The sequence below is a fragment of the Oncorhynchus mykiss genome, chromosome 1 (genome assembly GCF_057628025.1).
Source record: "Oncorhynchus mykiss isolate SJ-2025 chromosome 1, ASM5762802v1, whole genome shotgun sequence".
Lineage (NCBI taxonomy): Eukaryota > Metazoa > Chordata > Actinopteri > Salmoniformes > Salmonidae > Oncorhynchus > Oncorhynchus mykiss.
The window spans coordinates 15,847,980-15,864,894 of NC_143022.1; the positions used below are offsets into that span (position 1 = coordinate 15,847,980).

General features: G+C 46.0%; 1 protein-coding gene across 3 annotated transcripts in view; it reads left to right on the top strand.

Annotated features, from left to right (window-relative positions):
* The window catches only part of LOC110486505 (rab GTPase-activating protein 1), a 141,351-nt gene that overhangs the window by 92,943 nt on the left and 31,493 nt on the right, over window positions 1-16,915 (top strand). For 2 of the 3 annotated variants that reach the window (XM_090186337.1, XM_036947621.2), the window contains 2 exons: window positions 2,475-2,516; window positions 10,260-10,388. In XM_090186337.1, coding sequence (XP_090042463.1) covers window positions 2,475-2,516; window positions 10,260-10,388 — 171 coding nt within the window. The remainder of the gene's footprint in view (window positions 1-2,474; window positions 2,517-10,259; window positions 10,389-16,915) is intronic. The other variant, XM_090186380.1, reaches the window with a different exon arrangement.

Below are 16,915 nucleotides of genomic sequence, written 5' to 3' on the forward strand. Positions count from 1 at the left end.
CCCCCCGGTCGGAACAATTAAATGTTCCGTATGCGTTTCTCAGCCAATGAGCCGCGTGCTGAGAATCTGCTCCTCTCCTCTGTGCCTCCCTTTTTTTTCTCCCTTTCTCCCTCTCCCTCTCCATACCTTTTTCTCTTTTTTCACGGGAGAGGTCACTTTCTTATTGTCCTCGACTTTACCCATGCCTCAATTTGATTTGTTTTTTTGTAATTCTGTTCTCATTTTTTTCTCTCTTTTTGCTATGAAATTGCTTAACCTCTCCCTTCCCCTTTGATCTGTTGTGCTTCTGTGGTCCTTTTCTTTTCTCCACACCTCCTGTCCCCCTTCTTTCTGTCTCTCTCTCTCTGTCTCTCTGTGTCTCTGTCTCTCTCTCTCTCTCTGTCTCTCTATGTCTCTGTCTCTGTCTCTCTCTCTGTGTCTCTCTCTCTCTCTGTGTCTCTGTCTCTCTCTGTCTCTCTGTCTCTGTCTCTCTGTGTCTCTGTGTATCTGTGTCTCTCTCTCTCTGTGTCTCTGTCTCTCTGTCTCTCTCTGTCTCTCTGTGTCTCTGTCTCTGTCTCTCTCTCTCTGTGTCTCTGTCTCTCTCTCTCTGTGTCTCTGTCTCTCTCTCTCTCTGTGTGTCTCTCTGTGTCTCTCTCTGTCTCTCTCTCTGTGTCTCTGTCTCTCTCTCTCTGTGAGAGACAGAGACACAGAGGGAGGGAGGGGGACACACAGAGGGAGGGAGGGAGACACACAGAGCTTAAATTCACACAGGACACCAGATAAGACAGGAGAAATACTCCAGATATAGCAGACTGACCCTAGCCCCCCGACACATAAACTACTGCAGCATAAATACTGGAGGCTGAGACAGGAGGGGTCGGGAGACACTGTGAACCCATCCGATGATACCCCCGGACAGGGCCAAACAGGCAGGACGCTTATTTTGGATATTTACAATATAAAAATAAATAAAATGAGAATCAGAGAGAGAGACAGAGAGAGACACAGAGAGAGACAGAGACACAGAGAGAGAGAGACCGAGACAGAGACACAGAGAGAGAGAGACAGAGACACAGAGAGAGAGACAGAGAGAGAGAGACAGAGACACAGAGAGAGAGACACAGAGAGAGAGAGACAGACAGAGACACAAAGAGACAGAGAGAGAGAGACAGAGACACAGAGAGACAGAGACATAGACACAGAGAGACAGAGACAGAGACACAGTAACAACAATAACCAAGTGTCAAAATAACCATACATTCAACAATAACGTCTGTCTGTCTGTCTGTCTGTCTGTCTGTCTGTCTGTCTGTCTGTCTGTCTGTCTGTCTGTCTGTCTGTCTGTCTGTCTGTCTGTCTGTCTGTCTGTCTGTCTGTCTGTGTCTCTCTCTGTGTTGTCTCTCGCTCTGTGTCTGCCTCGCTCTGTGTCTGCCTCGCTATGTGTCTGCCTCGCTCTGTGTCTGCCTCTGACATCCTAGCGCCATCTAGAGCCCTTTGAAAAAATAGACGGAGGAAGGGAGAGCGGGATGAGGAGAGAGAGAAAGAAGCCTTCTTCTGGTTATTTATAGAACTGGGAAGATATTTTTAGCTCAGTGTTGCCATGTGAACGGGCTGTCGGTGTTCCCATGCGGAGCTGACTTCAGCATCCTCTCCCCTTCTTCCCCTCTCTCACTTGCTGTCCCTCTCACTTGCTGTCCCTCTCACTTGCTGTCCCTCTCACTTGCTGTCCCTCTGTCTCGCTAGCCCTTTCCCTCTCTCTTTCTCTCTGTCACTCTTCTCCCTCTCTCCTTAATCTATTTATTTATCTAATTTTCTCACTCTGCCATTCATTCATCCATTTGTCTGTCACTGTGCCCATGATGGAGCCCAACCTGTCTCTCTCTCTCCCTCTCCCCCTCTCTCTCTCTCTCTCCCCAACCACTTGTCCTCTCTCCATCTAGCTCTGTGTTTTAGATGGTTGTCACTCAGTACTATGGGTCCAGGTGCCTTTGTATCCTCAGGGGTGGGCATGTTTCCATAGCGTTCCCTTGGGAACGTAGAGTCCTTATTATCATCAACGGACCGTTTTCTTTGAAATCATATGAAATCATCAATGGACAATACAGACACGATGAAATATGACAATATGACTCATGAATGGATGTTTGAAGTTACATAGAATGTGATGGTACAAATACGTTGATTACACCGGCACCAGAAGTATCATTATGTCATTTGTTTTTAGTGTGTTTTTTCTTAGCTCTCAACACAGCAGTTTCATAAGTTACGAGTCTTTTCATTTTGAAGATCATTTTTACTTTGCCAATCCATCACAATAAAAAATAATAATAATGGACATTTCCTACATGGTTTATTGGCATTAGGTTTACAAGATAAAGCAGCCGATATGAAGACAGTTGATGAGATGAACGACTTTGATTATTTCCACTGTATGCCATGTGTTTAGGTGATAGCTACAGACCTGTGATAATTGTCTTGTTCTTGTCCTCTCCTAGGGTCTGAACGTCATCTTCAACGTGGCTCTGGCCCTCCTCAAGGTGTGATGGACTTCCTTTACTTTTTACTTTTACTTATGTACTGGGTGGGGGTCCAGACCATTCCTTTACTTTTCTTCATGTACTGGGTGGGGGTCCAGACCATTCCTTTACTTTTCTTCATGTACTGGGTGGGGGTCCAGACCATTCCTTTACTTTTCTTCATGTACTGGGTGGGGGTCCAGACCATTCCTTTACTTTTCTTCATGTACTGGGTGGGGGTCCAGACCATTCCTTTACTTTTCTTCATGTACTGGGTGGGGGTCCAGACCATTCCTTTACTTTTCTTCATGTACTGGGTGGGGGTCCAGACCATTCCTTTACTTTTCTTCATGTACTGGGTGGGGGTCCAGACCATTCCTTTACTTTTCTTCATGTACTGGGTGGGGGTCCAGACCATTCTTTTACTTTTCTTCATGTACTGGGTGGGGGTCCAGACCATTCCTTTACTTTTCTTCATGTACTGGGTGGGGGTCCAGACCATTCCTTTACTTTTCTTCATGTACTGGGTGGGGGTCCAGACCATTCCTTTACTTTTCTTCATGTACTGGGTGGGGGTCCAGACCATTCCTTTACTTTTCTTCATGTACTGGGTGGGGTCCAGACCATTCCTTTACTTTTCTTCATGTACTGGGTGTTGGTCCAGACCATTCCTTTACTTTTCTTCATGTACTGGGTGTTGGTCCAGACCATTCCTTTACTTTTCTTCATGTACTGGGTGGGGGTCCAGACCATTCCTTTGATTTTCAATTACAGACATTCTGTTATGGGATTGGACGAGTCACACTCAACACAGAGGCCTAAGACTTCGACCTGCCCTTTTTGATTGCTATGACTCAGATTATATTAAGAGTCTTTTTGACCTCAACGGTCTAGAGGTAGAAGAAGTTGGCCTTAACCACAGGTCCAGAATCAAATGGCCCAACCCCGAAATCCAAAACTATTAGAAGAAAACGTCAAAAAGGATGTCAATATTACAGACCACCATCCTCTCTCTTACAAAAATACATCTATTTTTAGTTACTGTGGGGGATTCTGCAGTGTTTAGTAAATACATGGGAAGAGCATCTCTGCTGTCAGAGAATGACGTTCTGTGTAGTACAGTATGGATGACTGGGTTGTAAGAAAGTGGAATAGTTTACTATGTCTCCCTCTGCTGCCCATTTCTTTATTTTATTTAACCGTTATTTTAACAGGGAGTCTTGCTGAGACCAAGGTCTCTTTCACAGATGAGCTTTGCATATCAGTCAATCAATCAAATGTATTTATAAAGCTGTTCTTACATCAGCTGATGTCACAAAGTGCTGTACAGAAACCCAGCCTCAAACCCCAAACAGCAAGCAATGCAGGTGTAGAAGCACGGTGGCTAGGAAAAACTCCCTAGAAAGGCAAAACCTAGGAAGGAACCTAGAGATGAACCAGGCTATGAGGGGTGGCCAGTCCTCTTCTAGCTGTGCCGAGTGGAGATTATAACAGAACATGGCCAAGATGTTCAAATGTTCATAGATCACACACACACACACACACACACACACACGCACACACAGAGAGAGACTTAAATTCACACAAGACACCTGATGAGACAGGAGAAGTACTCCAAGACTGACCCTAGCCCCCTGACAAAAACTACTGCAGCATAAATACTGGAGGCTGAGACATCAATATACACTAAAATCATAACACAGTCATTGAAATCAAACACATTCTTCCCCACAGGCACCAATTCATCACATTATTTTTAATAAGAGGCCAACTAAACAAATAAGCAGATTTAGCGAACTCAGTGGGGATCTCCAGAGTTAACCGTCCCTGGTATCTTGTACTGTGGTAAAGAATATCTTGAAACGGAGGGTATCTTGTACTGTGGTAAAGAATATATTGAAACGGAGGGTATCTTGTACTGTGGTAAAGAATATCTTGAAACTGAGGGTATCTTGTACTGTGGTAAAGAATATATTGAAACGGAGGGTATCTTGTACTGTGGTAAAGAATATATTGAAACGGAGGGTATCTTGTACTGCGGTAAAGAATATATTGAAACGAGGAGGGACCACCTGGAGTTGTCCAATAACAACCACTCTGAAGCCCTCTTTTTTTTTACATTTGATATATATTGTCAATGTCATTACATTTGAATTTAAAACTCAAGTACAGCGGCTGTGCTATTATAGTGTACTTCAGGTCAAATGTCAAGTCTATCAGATACTGTGATTGCAGTGCTATTGTTGACAAATTAACAGGCTAATCAATTAGTCTTGTACCTCAAACTATTTGTTACCGTTCTGCGCTGAGACAAAATCCCATAACCCCCTGCCATTGGGAGTATTCATTTTGGACTAGGTTCAAAGAAATGTCAGTTAAATGTTGGTGATTAAGTGCTGAATTCTTTGCAGTTCAGATTGTAGGCCAATGCATTATAACATTTTGACTTTAAACTGAACTTCCTAATCAGTGGAAGAAATTGTCATGCACTGTAAATGTGACTTTTCGCCTGCATTTTATTTTGAACAACGTTGAGTCACTGTGAAGGGAAATGGGTTACACTGATGATCACAGGGTCATCAGAAAGATGAGCGCGAACGAGTGTGTAGAAACCGTGTGTGAGGTGAACCCAGGTGAACTAGCAGCTCCTGGGAGGGCTATGGTGATGGCTTTTCTATTTGAACCCGTACTTAGTCTCTACACACGGTTTCCTCACCAATGATACCCATTACTGTCTATTGTTAGATTTTTAAAAGCCTCCAGCTTCAACAGAATAGTACTTTCATGCTATTAAAGCATATATTGGTTGTGTTTTGTCCCGCCGATTGGTCAGGCATGACGGCATTTATTCCCGAAGGCTTCCTCTCCTCCTTCCTCTCTCGCCTCCCTTCTATCCCTCTGTCTCTCTCCTCCTTCCTCTCCCCCTCCCTTCTATCCCTCTGTCTCTATCCTCCTTCCTCTCCCCCTCCCTTCTATCCCTCTGTCTCTCTCCTCCTTCCTCTCCCCCTCCCTTCTATCCCTCTATCTCTATCCTCCTTCCTCTCCCCCTCCCTTCTATCCCTCTGTCTCTCTCCTCCTTCCTCTCCCCCTCTCTTCTATCCCTCTGTCTCTATCCTCCTTCCTCTCCCCCTCCCTTCTATCCCTCTGTCTCTCTCCCCCTCCCTTCTATCCTTCTGTCTCTCTCCCCCTCTCTTCTATCCCTCTGTCTCTCTCCCCTTCCCTTCTATCTCTCTGTCTCTCTCTCCCCTCCCTTCTATCCCTCTGTCTCTCTCCCCCTCCCTTCTATCCCTCTGTCTCTCTCCCCTCCCTTCTATCCCTCTGTCTCTCTCCCCCTTCCTTCTATCCCTCTGTCTCTCTCCCCCTCCCTTCTATCCCTCTGTCTCTCTCCCCCTCCCTTCTATCCTTCTGTCTCTCTCCCCCTCTCTTCTATCCCTCTGTCTCTCTCCCCTTCCCTTCTATCTCTCTGTCTCTCTCTCCCCTCCCTTCTATCCCTCTGTCTCTCTCCCCCTTCCTTCTATCCCTCTGTCTCTCTCCCCCTCCCTTCTATCCCTCTGTCTCTCTCCTCCTTCCTCTCTCCCTCCCTTCTATCCCTCTATCTCTCTCCCCTTCCTTCTCCCCTCCCCTTCTATCTCCGCCTCCCTCTCCCTCTGTGCACTTACCCGCCCTTGCCGGTCTACCATAGTCCTTTAGGAGTGCACGGCAGCAGCACTAACATATTTTAGCTGTTAGCAGTTAGCCATTAGCTGAGGTGTAGAAAAGGAGGAGGGGGGTCTTCCATTTTTTTCAGGGATGTCTACCGCGAGCGCATCAACCCTCAGACCCCTCTATCATACCCTTCCCCTCTCCTTCTCCTCTTGTCTTCTAGCACCTCTCTGCCTCAGCATCTCAATCACATGCTCTCTCTCTCGCTCTCTCTCCCTCCGCCCAGCCCCAGCCCAGACCTCTGCATCAGAGAAGCTGTGTTAGCCAGTAGCATCGCAGACCCTTTAGCTGGGCGAGAGGGGAAGGGAGAGGGAGGAAAAGGAAGGTGGGAAAACCGGTGTGGTTCTCTCCACATGCCTCCACTAGCTGTTGCCAGACCAAACCCAAACCTGTGGCTCCCCCGTTTGGCCGAGGCTTTGGACCAGCAGAATCTGACACAGCAAAGGACCCTCCTGCAAAGACCTGGAAGGAAACCTTTACCTTGACTGGAAGGATTTCTACTCTGGATGTGTTTCCTTATGGAAGTCTGCTGGAGGTATTAGATTCAGGAGTCCTTTTTAAAGCCTTTGTGGATGTTTCTCCCTATTGAACTCTGCTTCTGAGGGCCTTGGCAATTTCAATGCTCCTTTATGGGAGTAAAGGATTTCCTGACAGAGACCGAGACACACACACTCAAGCTTGTGTGTCCTGCTAAGGCTCCCTGTCAGATCCTTCCCTACTCTGCCTCTCCCTGATCTCTACCACCACTACATCTGTTTCCTCTCTTGGACTCTGAGTCACCATCATCCTTAAAGTCCATTCAGCTGTTAACACAACGCCAAGACGTCACTGTTTGGGATGGAAGCAGCTTCAGCCTAAGGCGGCGTGGCTAATAGACAGAATCACTTCAGTCTCTTCCTCCCCTCAGCTTCCGATGTGTTACATCAGAAAGGACCGCTTCGGACGTGAAGGGACTACATCATTTGGAAGGGAGGGATGTTTGTGGACAGATTTTCTGAAGCAAACTCAGTCTGCCCTGACCTATATGTCTATAGTGTTACCTCTAGGCTGGAGATAAAGACGATCATTGAAGTCTGTCTTTTGTCCTTGTTATTAAGCCTTGGTCTCAGTTGTGAAAAGAGAGATGCTTGCTCTTTGAAGACGGGAGGGGGATAAAAAGGTGAAGACTCATTACCTGTCATCTGCTTAAACCGTCTAGCCTCGTGCCTGTCTGTTGCTAGGCAATGGCATCCCCCCTGTTTTGGGATTTGTTGTTAAGAAAAGCAGATGAGTATCCTTGCACTGTATTTTCTGCCTCACCGTATCTACATTATGCCGACTGCGCTGGTCAGTTGTGATGAAGGGACTATAGTGTCGAGGTCGAAGGGCTATATCGGATCTCTGACAACGGAGCTTACTGAATGAACCCAACCAACTCACTGATTCTCTGGTGCTCAACCCCACTGGATCCACTCTACCTGTGGATCTATTCGTGGTGTATTTCTGCTGAGTTTGTATTATTGGGGGACGACAGGCTTGGCCAGTCTATCGAGAGATGCTCTGATCCAATACCTCACTGTGTTGTGTGTGTCACTACCTGATGCGGAACTATCGACCTATTCTTTCCCCCAAAAGGTCACTGCTGCCATTCGTAAGACCTAGCTTGAATTGCCAAACAGCATAAGAGAAAAATCTCTGCTGGACCCTGACCTGAAGTCTTGGTCGGATTGTCCGATATTGGACTTAGCGCGGACATAGCTGGGACTGCACGCTGGAGTCTCCCTGCGCCCTGGCCACCCTGGTCCCAGAACTGGAGTCTCCCTGCACCCTGGCCACAGAACTGGAGCCTCCCTGCACCCTGGCCACAGAACTGGAGCCTCCCTGCACCCTGGCCACAGAACTGGAGTTGCCCTGCACCCTGGCCACAGAACTGGAGTCGCCCTGCACCCTGGCCACAGAACTGGAGTCGCCCTGCACCCTGGCCACAGAACTGGAGTCGCCCTGCACCCTGGCCACAGAACTGGAGTCGCCCTGCACCCTGGCCACAGAACTGGAGTCGCCCTGCACCCTGGCCACAGAACTGGAGTCGCCCTGCACCCTGGCCACAGAACTGGAGTCGCCCTGCACCCTGGCCACAGAACTGGAGTCGCCCTGCACCCTGGCCACAGAACTGGAGTCGCCCTGCACCCTGGCCACAGAACTGGAGTCGCCCTGCACCCTGGCCACAGAACTGGAGTCGCCCTGCACCCTGGCCACAGAACTGGAGTCGCCCTGCACCCTGGCCACAGAACTGGAGTCGCCCTGCACCCTGGCCACAGAACTGGAGTCGCCCTGCACCCTGGCCACAGAACTGGAGTCGCCCTGCACCCTGGCCACAGAACTGGAGTCGCCCTGCACCCTGGCCACAGAACTGGAGTCGCCCTGCACCCTGGCCACAGAACTGGAGTCGCCCTGCACCCTGGCCACAGAACTGGAGTCGCCCTGCACCCTGGCCACAGAACTGGAGTCGCCCTGCACCCTGGCCACAGAACTGGAGTCGCCCTGCACCCTGGTCCCAGAACTGGTGTCTCCCTGTACCCTGGCCACAGAACTGGAGTCTCCTTGCACCCTGGCCACAGAACTGGAGTCTCCTTGCACCCTGGCCACAGAACTGGAGTCTCCTTGCACCCTGGCCACAGAACTGGAGTCTCTCTGCACCCTGGCCACAGAACTGGAGTCGCCCTGCACCCTGGTCCCAGAACTGGAGTCGCCCTGCACCCTAGTCCCAGAACTGGAGTCGCCCTACACCCTGACCACCCTGGCCACAGAACTGGAGTCTCCCTGCACCCTGGTCACAGAACTGGAGCCTCCCTGCACCCTGGTCACAGAACTGGAGCCTCTCTGCACCCTGGCTCCAGAGCTGGCACCTCTCTCCTCTCCATCTTTCTCTCCCTCCCATTCCCATTCTCCCTCCACCCAACCATCACCCCCAGTCACTGCCATGCCCACCCAGCTACCAGCGGCACTGCGAATGGGCAGCTGGGGGACAGAGGAAGGGGGTTCAGCGGAGGAGAAAGCTGGGGAGACAGACTCTGTCTGTAAGGTGATGGGGCTCCTGGGGATGGGCCATCGCCTCTTCGTCCCCAAGCTACTTGCGGTGAGAGATGGACTGGATAGGGACTGGGGTTGGGGCAGGGACTGAGATGGGGACTGGGGCTAGGACAGGATAGGCGTTAGGCCAGGGATGGGCAATCTTACCCTGCGAGGGCAACTGTTGTCCAACAACATACTTTTGTAATGTAGCTATATTGTTGAATTGTTCAATAGCTTGGGCTGTTAATTTAGTGTTTTGTATGAATCATCATTATGTCATTGTATGGTGCTGTTACGTTCAGCCCTGCTAACAAGGTCCTCAACCCGTTTTAACCACCCGTCTCACTTGAAATGACACTACCAGATATCTTGGATCAAAGTAGTATTACTCATGGTTAATGTAAAGGAAATTCCAGGTGAGCAGTCGTCAAATCAGTCGGAAATAAATCTGGTTTATTACAAGTTGCAACATGGAGACAATGTCACAACAGAAGCAGAGAAACTGTGTAACGGGCCCCTTGGAGGAGGCCCTACTCTGTTAATCACACAGCACTGACGGTACTGTAAACACCTGCACGAGGCTTGTAAGAAGTCACAGAGACATTATCAGTGTTCCCCCGACTCAGTCTGGTGTCAAACTGTAAACATAACATTCAACACTGGTTAGATGCTGGCAGTCAAACCGGTCATAGGTAAAGCATCACTGCTTAGTCTCCAACAATGTGTTCACTAAACTAAAACTACTTTTATTAATGGTTAACTCCTGTTTCCCTTCCCTCAAGGTAAAGCATCTGTCTGAGTCTTCCCTCACATATGATAATGTTTATTACATAGAAATCCATATCAACAGTAAATAAAATACAGGAAAATAACTAATCAAATCATTTCCAATTACAGTTGAGTACTATGATCTTTCCAACTTCACTAAACAAAGATGGACGTTCTAGTGTCATGTTTTCTGTCTCTGTCGCATTCCAGTCTATTGGCTGAGCTTGTCGTCTTTCTCCTCAGACGTCCAAGGAGGACCTACTTCAGACTGACTTTGAGGGGGCTCTGAAGTTCTTCCGGGTCCAGCTGCCCAAACGCTACAGGGCTGCAGAGAACGCCCGCAGGCTCATGGAACAGGCCTGTAACATCAAGGTAGGAACCATTATTCTCTGTTTTCTGTTCCCCTTGTTTTACACACTGCACTGACCACTGGTCCAAAAGGGAGCTTATGCTTCCGACTGGGCGAAGTCCAGTTTTATTTTCAGAGATGTGAAAGTGTCAGTCTAGTTGAATTGCCTACATCACTTCTAAGCCAGGTTTGCCATAGTCTACCTAACAGGTTATGAGGATATTTACCCTTACCACTCCAGTGCCGCTGCACATTGTAAATATGGTATTGGCACTGACCCTGTATTTAGCTTACTTGCTTTCTCTCGTTCGTCTTATCAGTAGTATTATAATACTTTTTAAAAAGTCAAGTATTTGTCATGTGTTTTTGTTCTACTTGACGTTGTTTTATAGTACTACTGATATTGTTGGGAAAGAACAAGCAGGAAAGTCATTTCATTCTACTAGTGCACATGACAACTTTAAACTTGATATTTCCTTGTAAACATACAGTTGAAGTCGGAAGTTTACATACACTTTAGCCAAATACAATTAAACTCAGTTTTTCACAATTCCTGACATTTAATCCTAGTAAATATTCCCTGTCTTAGGTAAGTTAGGATCACCACTTTATTTTAAGAATGTGAAATGTCAGAATAATAGTCGAGAGATTGATTTAGTTCTGCTTTTATTTATTTCATCATATTCCCAGTGGGTCAGAAGTTTACATACACTCAATTAGTATTTGGTAGCATTGCCTTTAAATTGTTTAACCTGTTGCGACGAGCAATTCCGTATCCGGGAGCGTAATTATAGCCTCAAGCTCATTAGCATAACGCAACGTTAACTATTCATGAAAATCGCAAATGAAATGAAATAAATATATTGGCTCACAAGCTTAGCCTTTTGTTAACAACACTGTCATCTCAGATTTTCAAAAAATGCTTTTCAACCATAACTACACAAGTATTTGTGTAAGAGTATTGATAGCTAGCATAGCATTAAGCCTAGCATTCAGCAGGCAACATTTTCACAAAAACAAGAAAAGCATTCAAATAAAATAATTTACCTTTGAAGAACTTCGGATGTTTTCAATGAGGAGACTCTCAGTTAGATAGCAAATGTTCAGTTTTTCCAAAAAGATTATCTGTGTAGGAGAAATCGCTCCGTTTGGTTCATCACGTTTGGCTAAGAAAAAAAACAGAAAATTCAGTCATTACAACGGCAAACTTTTTTCCAAATTAATTCCATAATATCGACAGAAACATGGCAAACGTTGTTTAGAATCAATCCTCAAGGTGTTTTTCACATATCTATTCGATGATAAATCACTCGTAGCAGTTTGGTTTCTCCTCTGTTCAAAATGGAAAAATGCACGCACCTGGAGATTACGCAATAGTTTCGACGGAGGACACCGAGCGGACACCTGGTAAATGTAGTCTCTTATGGTCAATTTTCCAATGATATGCCTACAAATACGTCACAATGCTGCAAACACCTTGGGGAATTGACAGAAAGTGTAGGCTCATTCCTTGCGCATTCACAGCCATATAAGGAGACATTGGAACACGCATTCAAAATCTGGCTCACTTCCTGTATGAAATGTCATCTTGGTTTCGCCTGTAGCATTAGTTCTGTGGCACTCACAGACAATATCTTTGCAGTTTTGGAAATGTCAGAGTGTTTTCTTTCCAAAGCTGTCAATTATATGCATAGTCGAGCATCTTTTCGTGACAAAATATCTTGTTTATAACGGGAACGTTTTTCATCCAAAAATGAAATACTGCCCCGAGAGGTTCAAGAGGTTAACTTGGGTCAAACTATTTAGGTAGCCTTCCACAAGCTTCCCACAATAATTCCTCTTGACAGAGCTGGTGTAACTGAGTCAGGTTTGTAGGCCTCCTTGCTCGTACATGCTTTTTCAGTTCTGCCCACAAATTTTCTATTGGATTGATGTCAGGACTTTGTAATGACCACTCAATACCTTGACTTTGTTGTCCTTAAGCCATTTTGCCACAACTCTGGAAGTATGCTTGGGGTCATTGTCCATTTGGAAGACCCATTTGTGACCAAGCTTTAACTTCTTGACTGATGTCTTGCGATGTTGCTTCAATATATCCACATAATTTCCCTCCCTCATGATGCCATCTATTTTGTGAAGTGCACCAGTCCCTCTTGCAGCAAAGGACCCCCACAACATGATGTTGCCACCCCCATGCTTCACGGTTGGGATGGTGTTCTTCGGCCTGCAAGCCTCCCCCTTTTTTCTCCAAACATAATGATAGTAATTATGGCCAAACAGTTCTATTTTTGTTTCTTCAGACCAGAGGACAATTCTCCAAAAAGTATGATCTTTGTCCCCACGTGCAGTTGCAAACCGTAGTCTGGCTTTTTTTAGTGTAGTGGCTTCTTCTTTGCTGAGCAGCATTTTAGGCTATGTCGATATAGGACTCGTTTTACTGTGGCTATAGATACTTTTGTACCTGTTTCCTCCAGATCTTCACAAGGTCCTTTGCTGTTGTTCTGGGATTGATTTGCACTTTTCGCACCAAAATACTTTCATCTCTAGGAGACAGAACGCGTCTCCTTCCTGAGCGGTATGACGCCTGCGTGGTCCCATGGTGTTTATACTTGCGTACTATTGTTTGTACAGATGAACGTGGTACCTTCGGGCATTTGGAAATTGCTCCCAAGGATGAACTAGACTTGTGGTCTACACATTTTTTTCTTAGGTCTTGGCTGATTTCTTTTAATTTTCCCATGATGTCAAGCAAAGAGGCACCGAGTTTGAAGGTAGGCCTTGAAATACATCCACAGGTACACCTCTAATTGACTCAAATGATGTCAACTAGCCTATCAGAAGCTTCTAAAGCCATTACTTCATTTTCTAAAAAATGTCAAGCTGTTTAAAGGCACAGTCAACTTAGTGTGTGTAAAGTTCTGACCCACTGGAATTGTGATACAATGAATTATAAGTGAAATACTCTGTCTGTAAACTATTGTTTATAAAATTACTTGTGTCATGCACAAAGTAGATTTCCTAACCGACTTGCCAAAACTGTAGTTTGTTTACAAGACATTTGTGGAGTGGTTAAAAAACTAGTTTTAATGACTCCAACCTAAGTGTATGTAAACTTCCGACTTCAACTGTACTTCCTTCTCTCAATATCTTTTATGTGGAATAGCACACCACATCCGCAGCCTGTCAGTGTGTGGTTATAGATGTTCACTGTACCTCCTACCACCTCCCACAAGGAGAATATAATGAGCTGAGGTATTTGGGGAATGTGCTGAGGTCAGAAGAAGTGGCCTAAGCGCGCACGCGCGTGCACACACACACACACATACACACACAGATGGCAGCGGAGCAGCTCCCGTCTCTGTGTATGTCGTGTGCTCGTCTGTTTGTGTGTGTGTGTGTGTGTGCTCGTATGTTTGTGTGTGTGTGCTCGTATGTTTGTGTGTGTGTGCTCGTATGTTTGTGTGTGTGTGATCGTATTTGTCTGTGCTCATGTGTGTTTGTTTGTGTGCTCGTGTGTGTGTGTGCTCGTATGTTTGTTTGTGTGTGTGTGCTCGAATGTTTGTGTGTGTGTGCTCGAATGTTTGTGTGTGTGTGCTTGTATGTTTGTCCACGTATGTTTGAGTGCGCTTGTATGTGTTTGTGTGTGTGTGTGCTTGTATGTTTGTGTGTGTGTGGGTGTGTGTGTGTGTGCATTCGTATGTTTGTGCGTGTGGGTGCTGGTATGTGTGTGTTTAACGCTTGCTTTGCAACTGTGTCTCGGTGGCAAAGCAGGGAGCCCTTCTAGTTTTACAGGAAGGAAGAAGAGCGCGATGGAAGAGATAATTCTCTCCTTCCGCACCCATCCCTGCTCTCGGTATGCATCTCTCTCTCCCTCCACCTCTCCCCTGTGTATGTCTAATGACAGGATATCCTGAGTGTAGACACTCTGCGTACGTTATTATGTAATTATTGCCTCGTACAAGCTTGTCTTTAAAAGCATCTGGAAGAAAATGATCTGCTAAATGTTTGAGTAATATTACTCCACCTTATCACGTACTGTCATGATGTAAAACAATTGTGCTCGTGCATGCGCACACACACACTGCACTTGCAGTACTGTGGTGTTATATGCCAGTGTGCGATCTTCTGAGTCATTTTTTGCGGAGAAATGTATTTGCTGTTTACACCGAAGTGTACACATCGTCAGATAGAGGAATAACTGAGAGAGGCAGGCTTTAGGACCATGAGAGAGAATGCTAGAGCGGGTAGGTGGGCCTTGCATTGACTTCAGTGGACAAGGTGAGCTGAACAGGTGCATTCATGGTCTGCCTGCCACACAGTGAGTCAGCAGCAATATGACAAGGAAATGGAGGAAAACTTCTAATCTGTCTTTTTCTACTAGCAGCTGTACATTCTGGATCTACTCCAGTGTTTAGAGAGAGACACTTTATCTGGGAGAGAGAGAGAGACTCCGTGAGCATAGCCTTGCTATTGAGAAAGGCCGCCGTAGGCAGATCTGGCTCTCAAGATAAGACAGGCTATGTGCTCACTGCCCACAAAATGAGGTGGAAACTGAGCTGCACTTCCTAACCTCCTGTCCAATGTATGACAATATTAGAGACACATATTTCCCTCAGATTGCACAGACCCACAAAGAATTTGAAAACAAACCTAATTTTGATAAACTCCCGTTTCTACTGGGTGAAATACCACAGTGTGACATCACAGCAGCAATATTTGTGACCTGTTGCCACAAGAAAAGGGCAACCAGTGAATAACAAACACCATTGTAAATACAACCCATAATTGTTTATTTATTTTTCCCTTTTGTAATTTAACTATTTGCACATCATGCCATTTGACATGTCTTTATTATTTTGGAACTTCTGTGAGTCTGTTTACTGTTCCATTTTTATTGTTCACTTTTGTTTATTATCTAGTTGACATACATTTCCCATGCCAATAAAGCCCTTAAATTGAAATTGAGAGAGAGAATCACCTTTGGCTGGAGACAAACTCTGCAGTGCGACTGAAGAGACAGATGGAACCAGTCTGTACTCTGAGCCTGCATGGCTGTTTGTTTAGCTTTAACCACTCTGAGGAAATAAAATCGACTGGCGGTTAAAATAAGGTCTTGACGGTGATTGTGGTGGCCATCGAGTCTCTTGGGAGCTTAATGTGTAATAGCAACCTTCTGAATATCTGACCGACTGGCCTAGGAACTGCTGTGTAATACGAGGGACTTTCATGCTCTGGGGCATCCAAGCAACTGCCTTTACTCTGACCTAGTGTAGGGAGGAATTGTTAAACTGTTATCATCCACTCTCTCCCTTCCCCCTCCTCACTCAAGAGAGGACCATACAAGAAGCAGCGTCAGCACATCGACCCCCATTGACCTCCCAGAAGACACACACACACCAGAATGGCACAACCGTGTGTGTGTTACAGGACCCCACCACTCATATGAATTGCCTGATTGGGCAACAGCAGCAGCTCTCTCATCTTGGGATTTCAATTCTCTCTTCAATGTCCTCTGAAGTGACATTGTGCCTGAGGTGTTTTGACAGAGAAGAGCCTAGTCTCCAGAATTAGCCACTCTATTTTTGCATCTTGTCCTTTTTAAACCCTTTTTTCACATCTTTTTGTGGAAGATGTGTGTGCATGTGTGTTCCCTTCTCTCAGGAGACAAATCTCACGGAGTCCAAGAGATACTCTCATCACAGAACTTGGTGTCGTTAGAAGGAATGAAGCACAGTGTCTACTGGCAACTACAACCATCATAGCCTGTCAATGGAACTATACTTCCCCATGGACAAGTGCAGAATTGAATCAGTTGATGATATACCTCATATGTTCATGAGTGCCAAGGAAGGAAATATAAGCCAGCCTGCTCAATTTATATTGTCCTTACATTTTTTTTGTTGATGTCTGAAGCGGATCAACTTGACTCTTAAGCAGCTTAGTCGAGTACAAGAATTCACTGGCACCTGCTAGTTGGGGAGCGATGCTAAGCTTTCAGCGACTAACAACCCCTTCGGATTATAGGGAAATGATTTACATTTCACAGCACTTAAACACTTTGAGACATTTCCAGGACAAAAATGAGATTTATCGACGCCTTGGAACATATAGGATTTAAATCCATTTAAAAATCAAATTGGGATGTCTACCGAAGGGGCATGATTTGATTGATTAATATGATTTCTTCTGCCTGCCTTTGACAGCCCTCTGGGAGACGTTTCATGCTCAGCAGTTTCACCATTTAGAATAAGTGGAGACAGAGAGAGCAAGAGAGAGGGAGTGGTTGCTGTTTCTTAGACGCTACTCCCTTGAGAGAATGAAGAAGGAAGGGAAGAAGGAATAAAGGATGAGAATGTTGTGTACAGTGCCTTTCCCCACCAGGGACATCTCCTAAGAGAACTGGGCAGAGTCTCAGCAGGAACTACTGAAGCTAACGCTAAAGCTTACCAAGGTGGGGTCCTGATAAGTCAGGCTGCAGGCAGCGCTACAGACAGCTGTGTGGTTTAGTTTTTTTGTGTCACCTTGAATTCAAACATCAGACGCGCTGTGT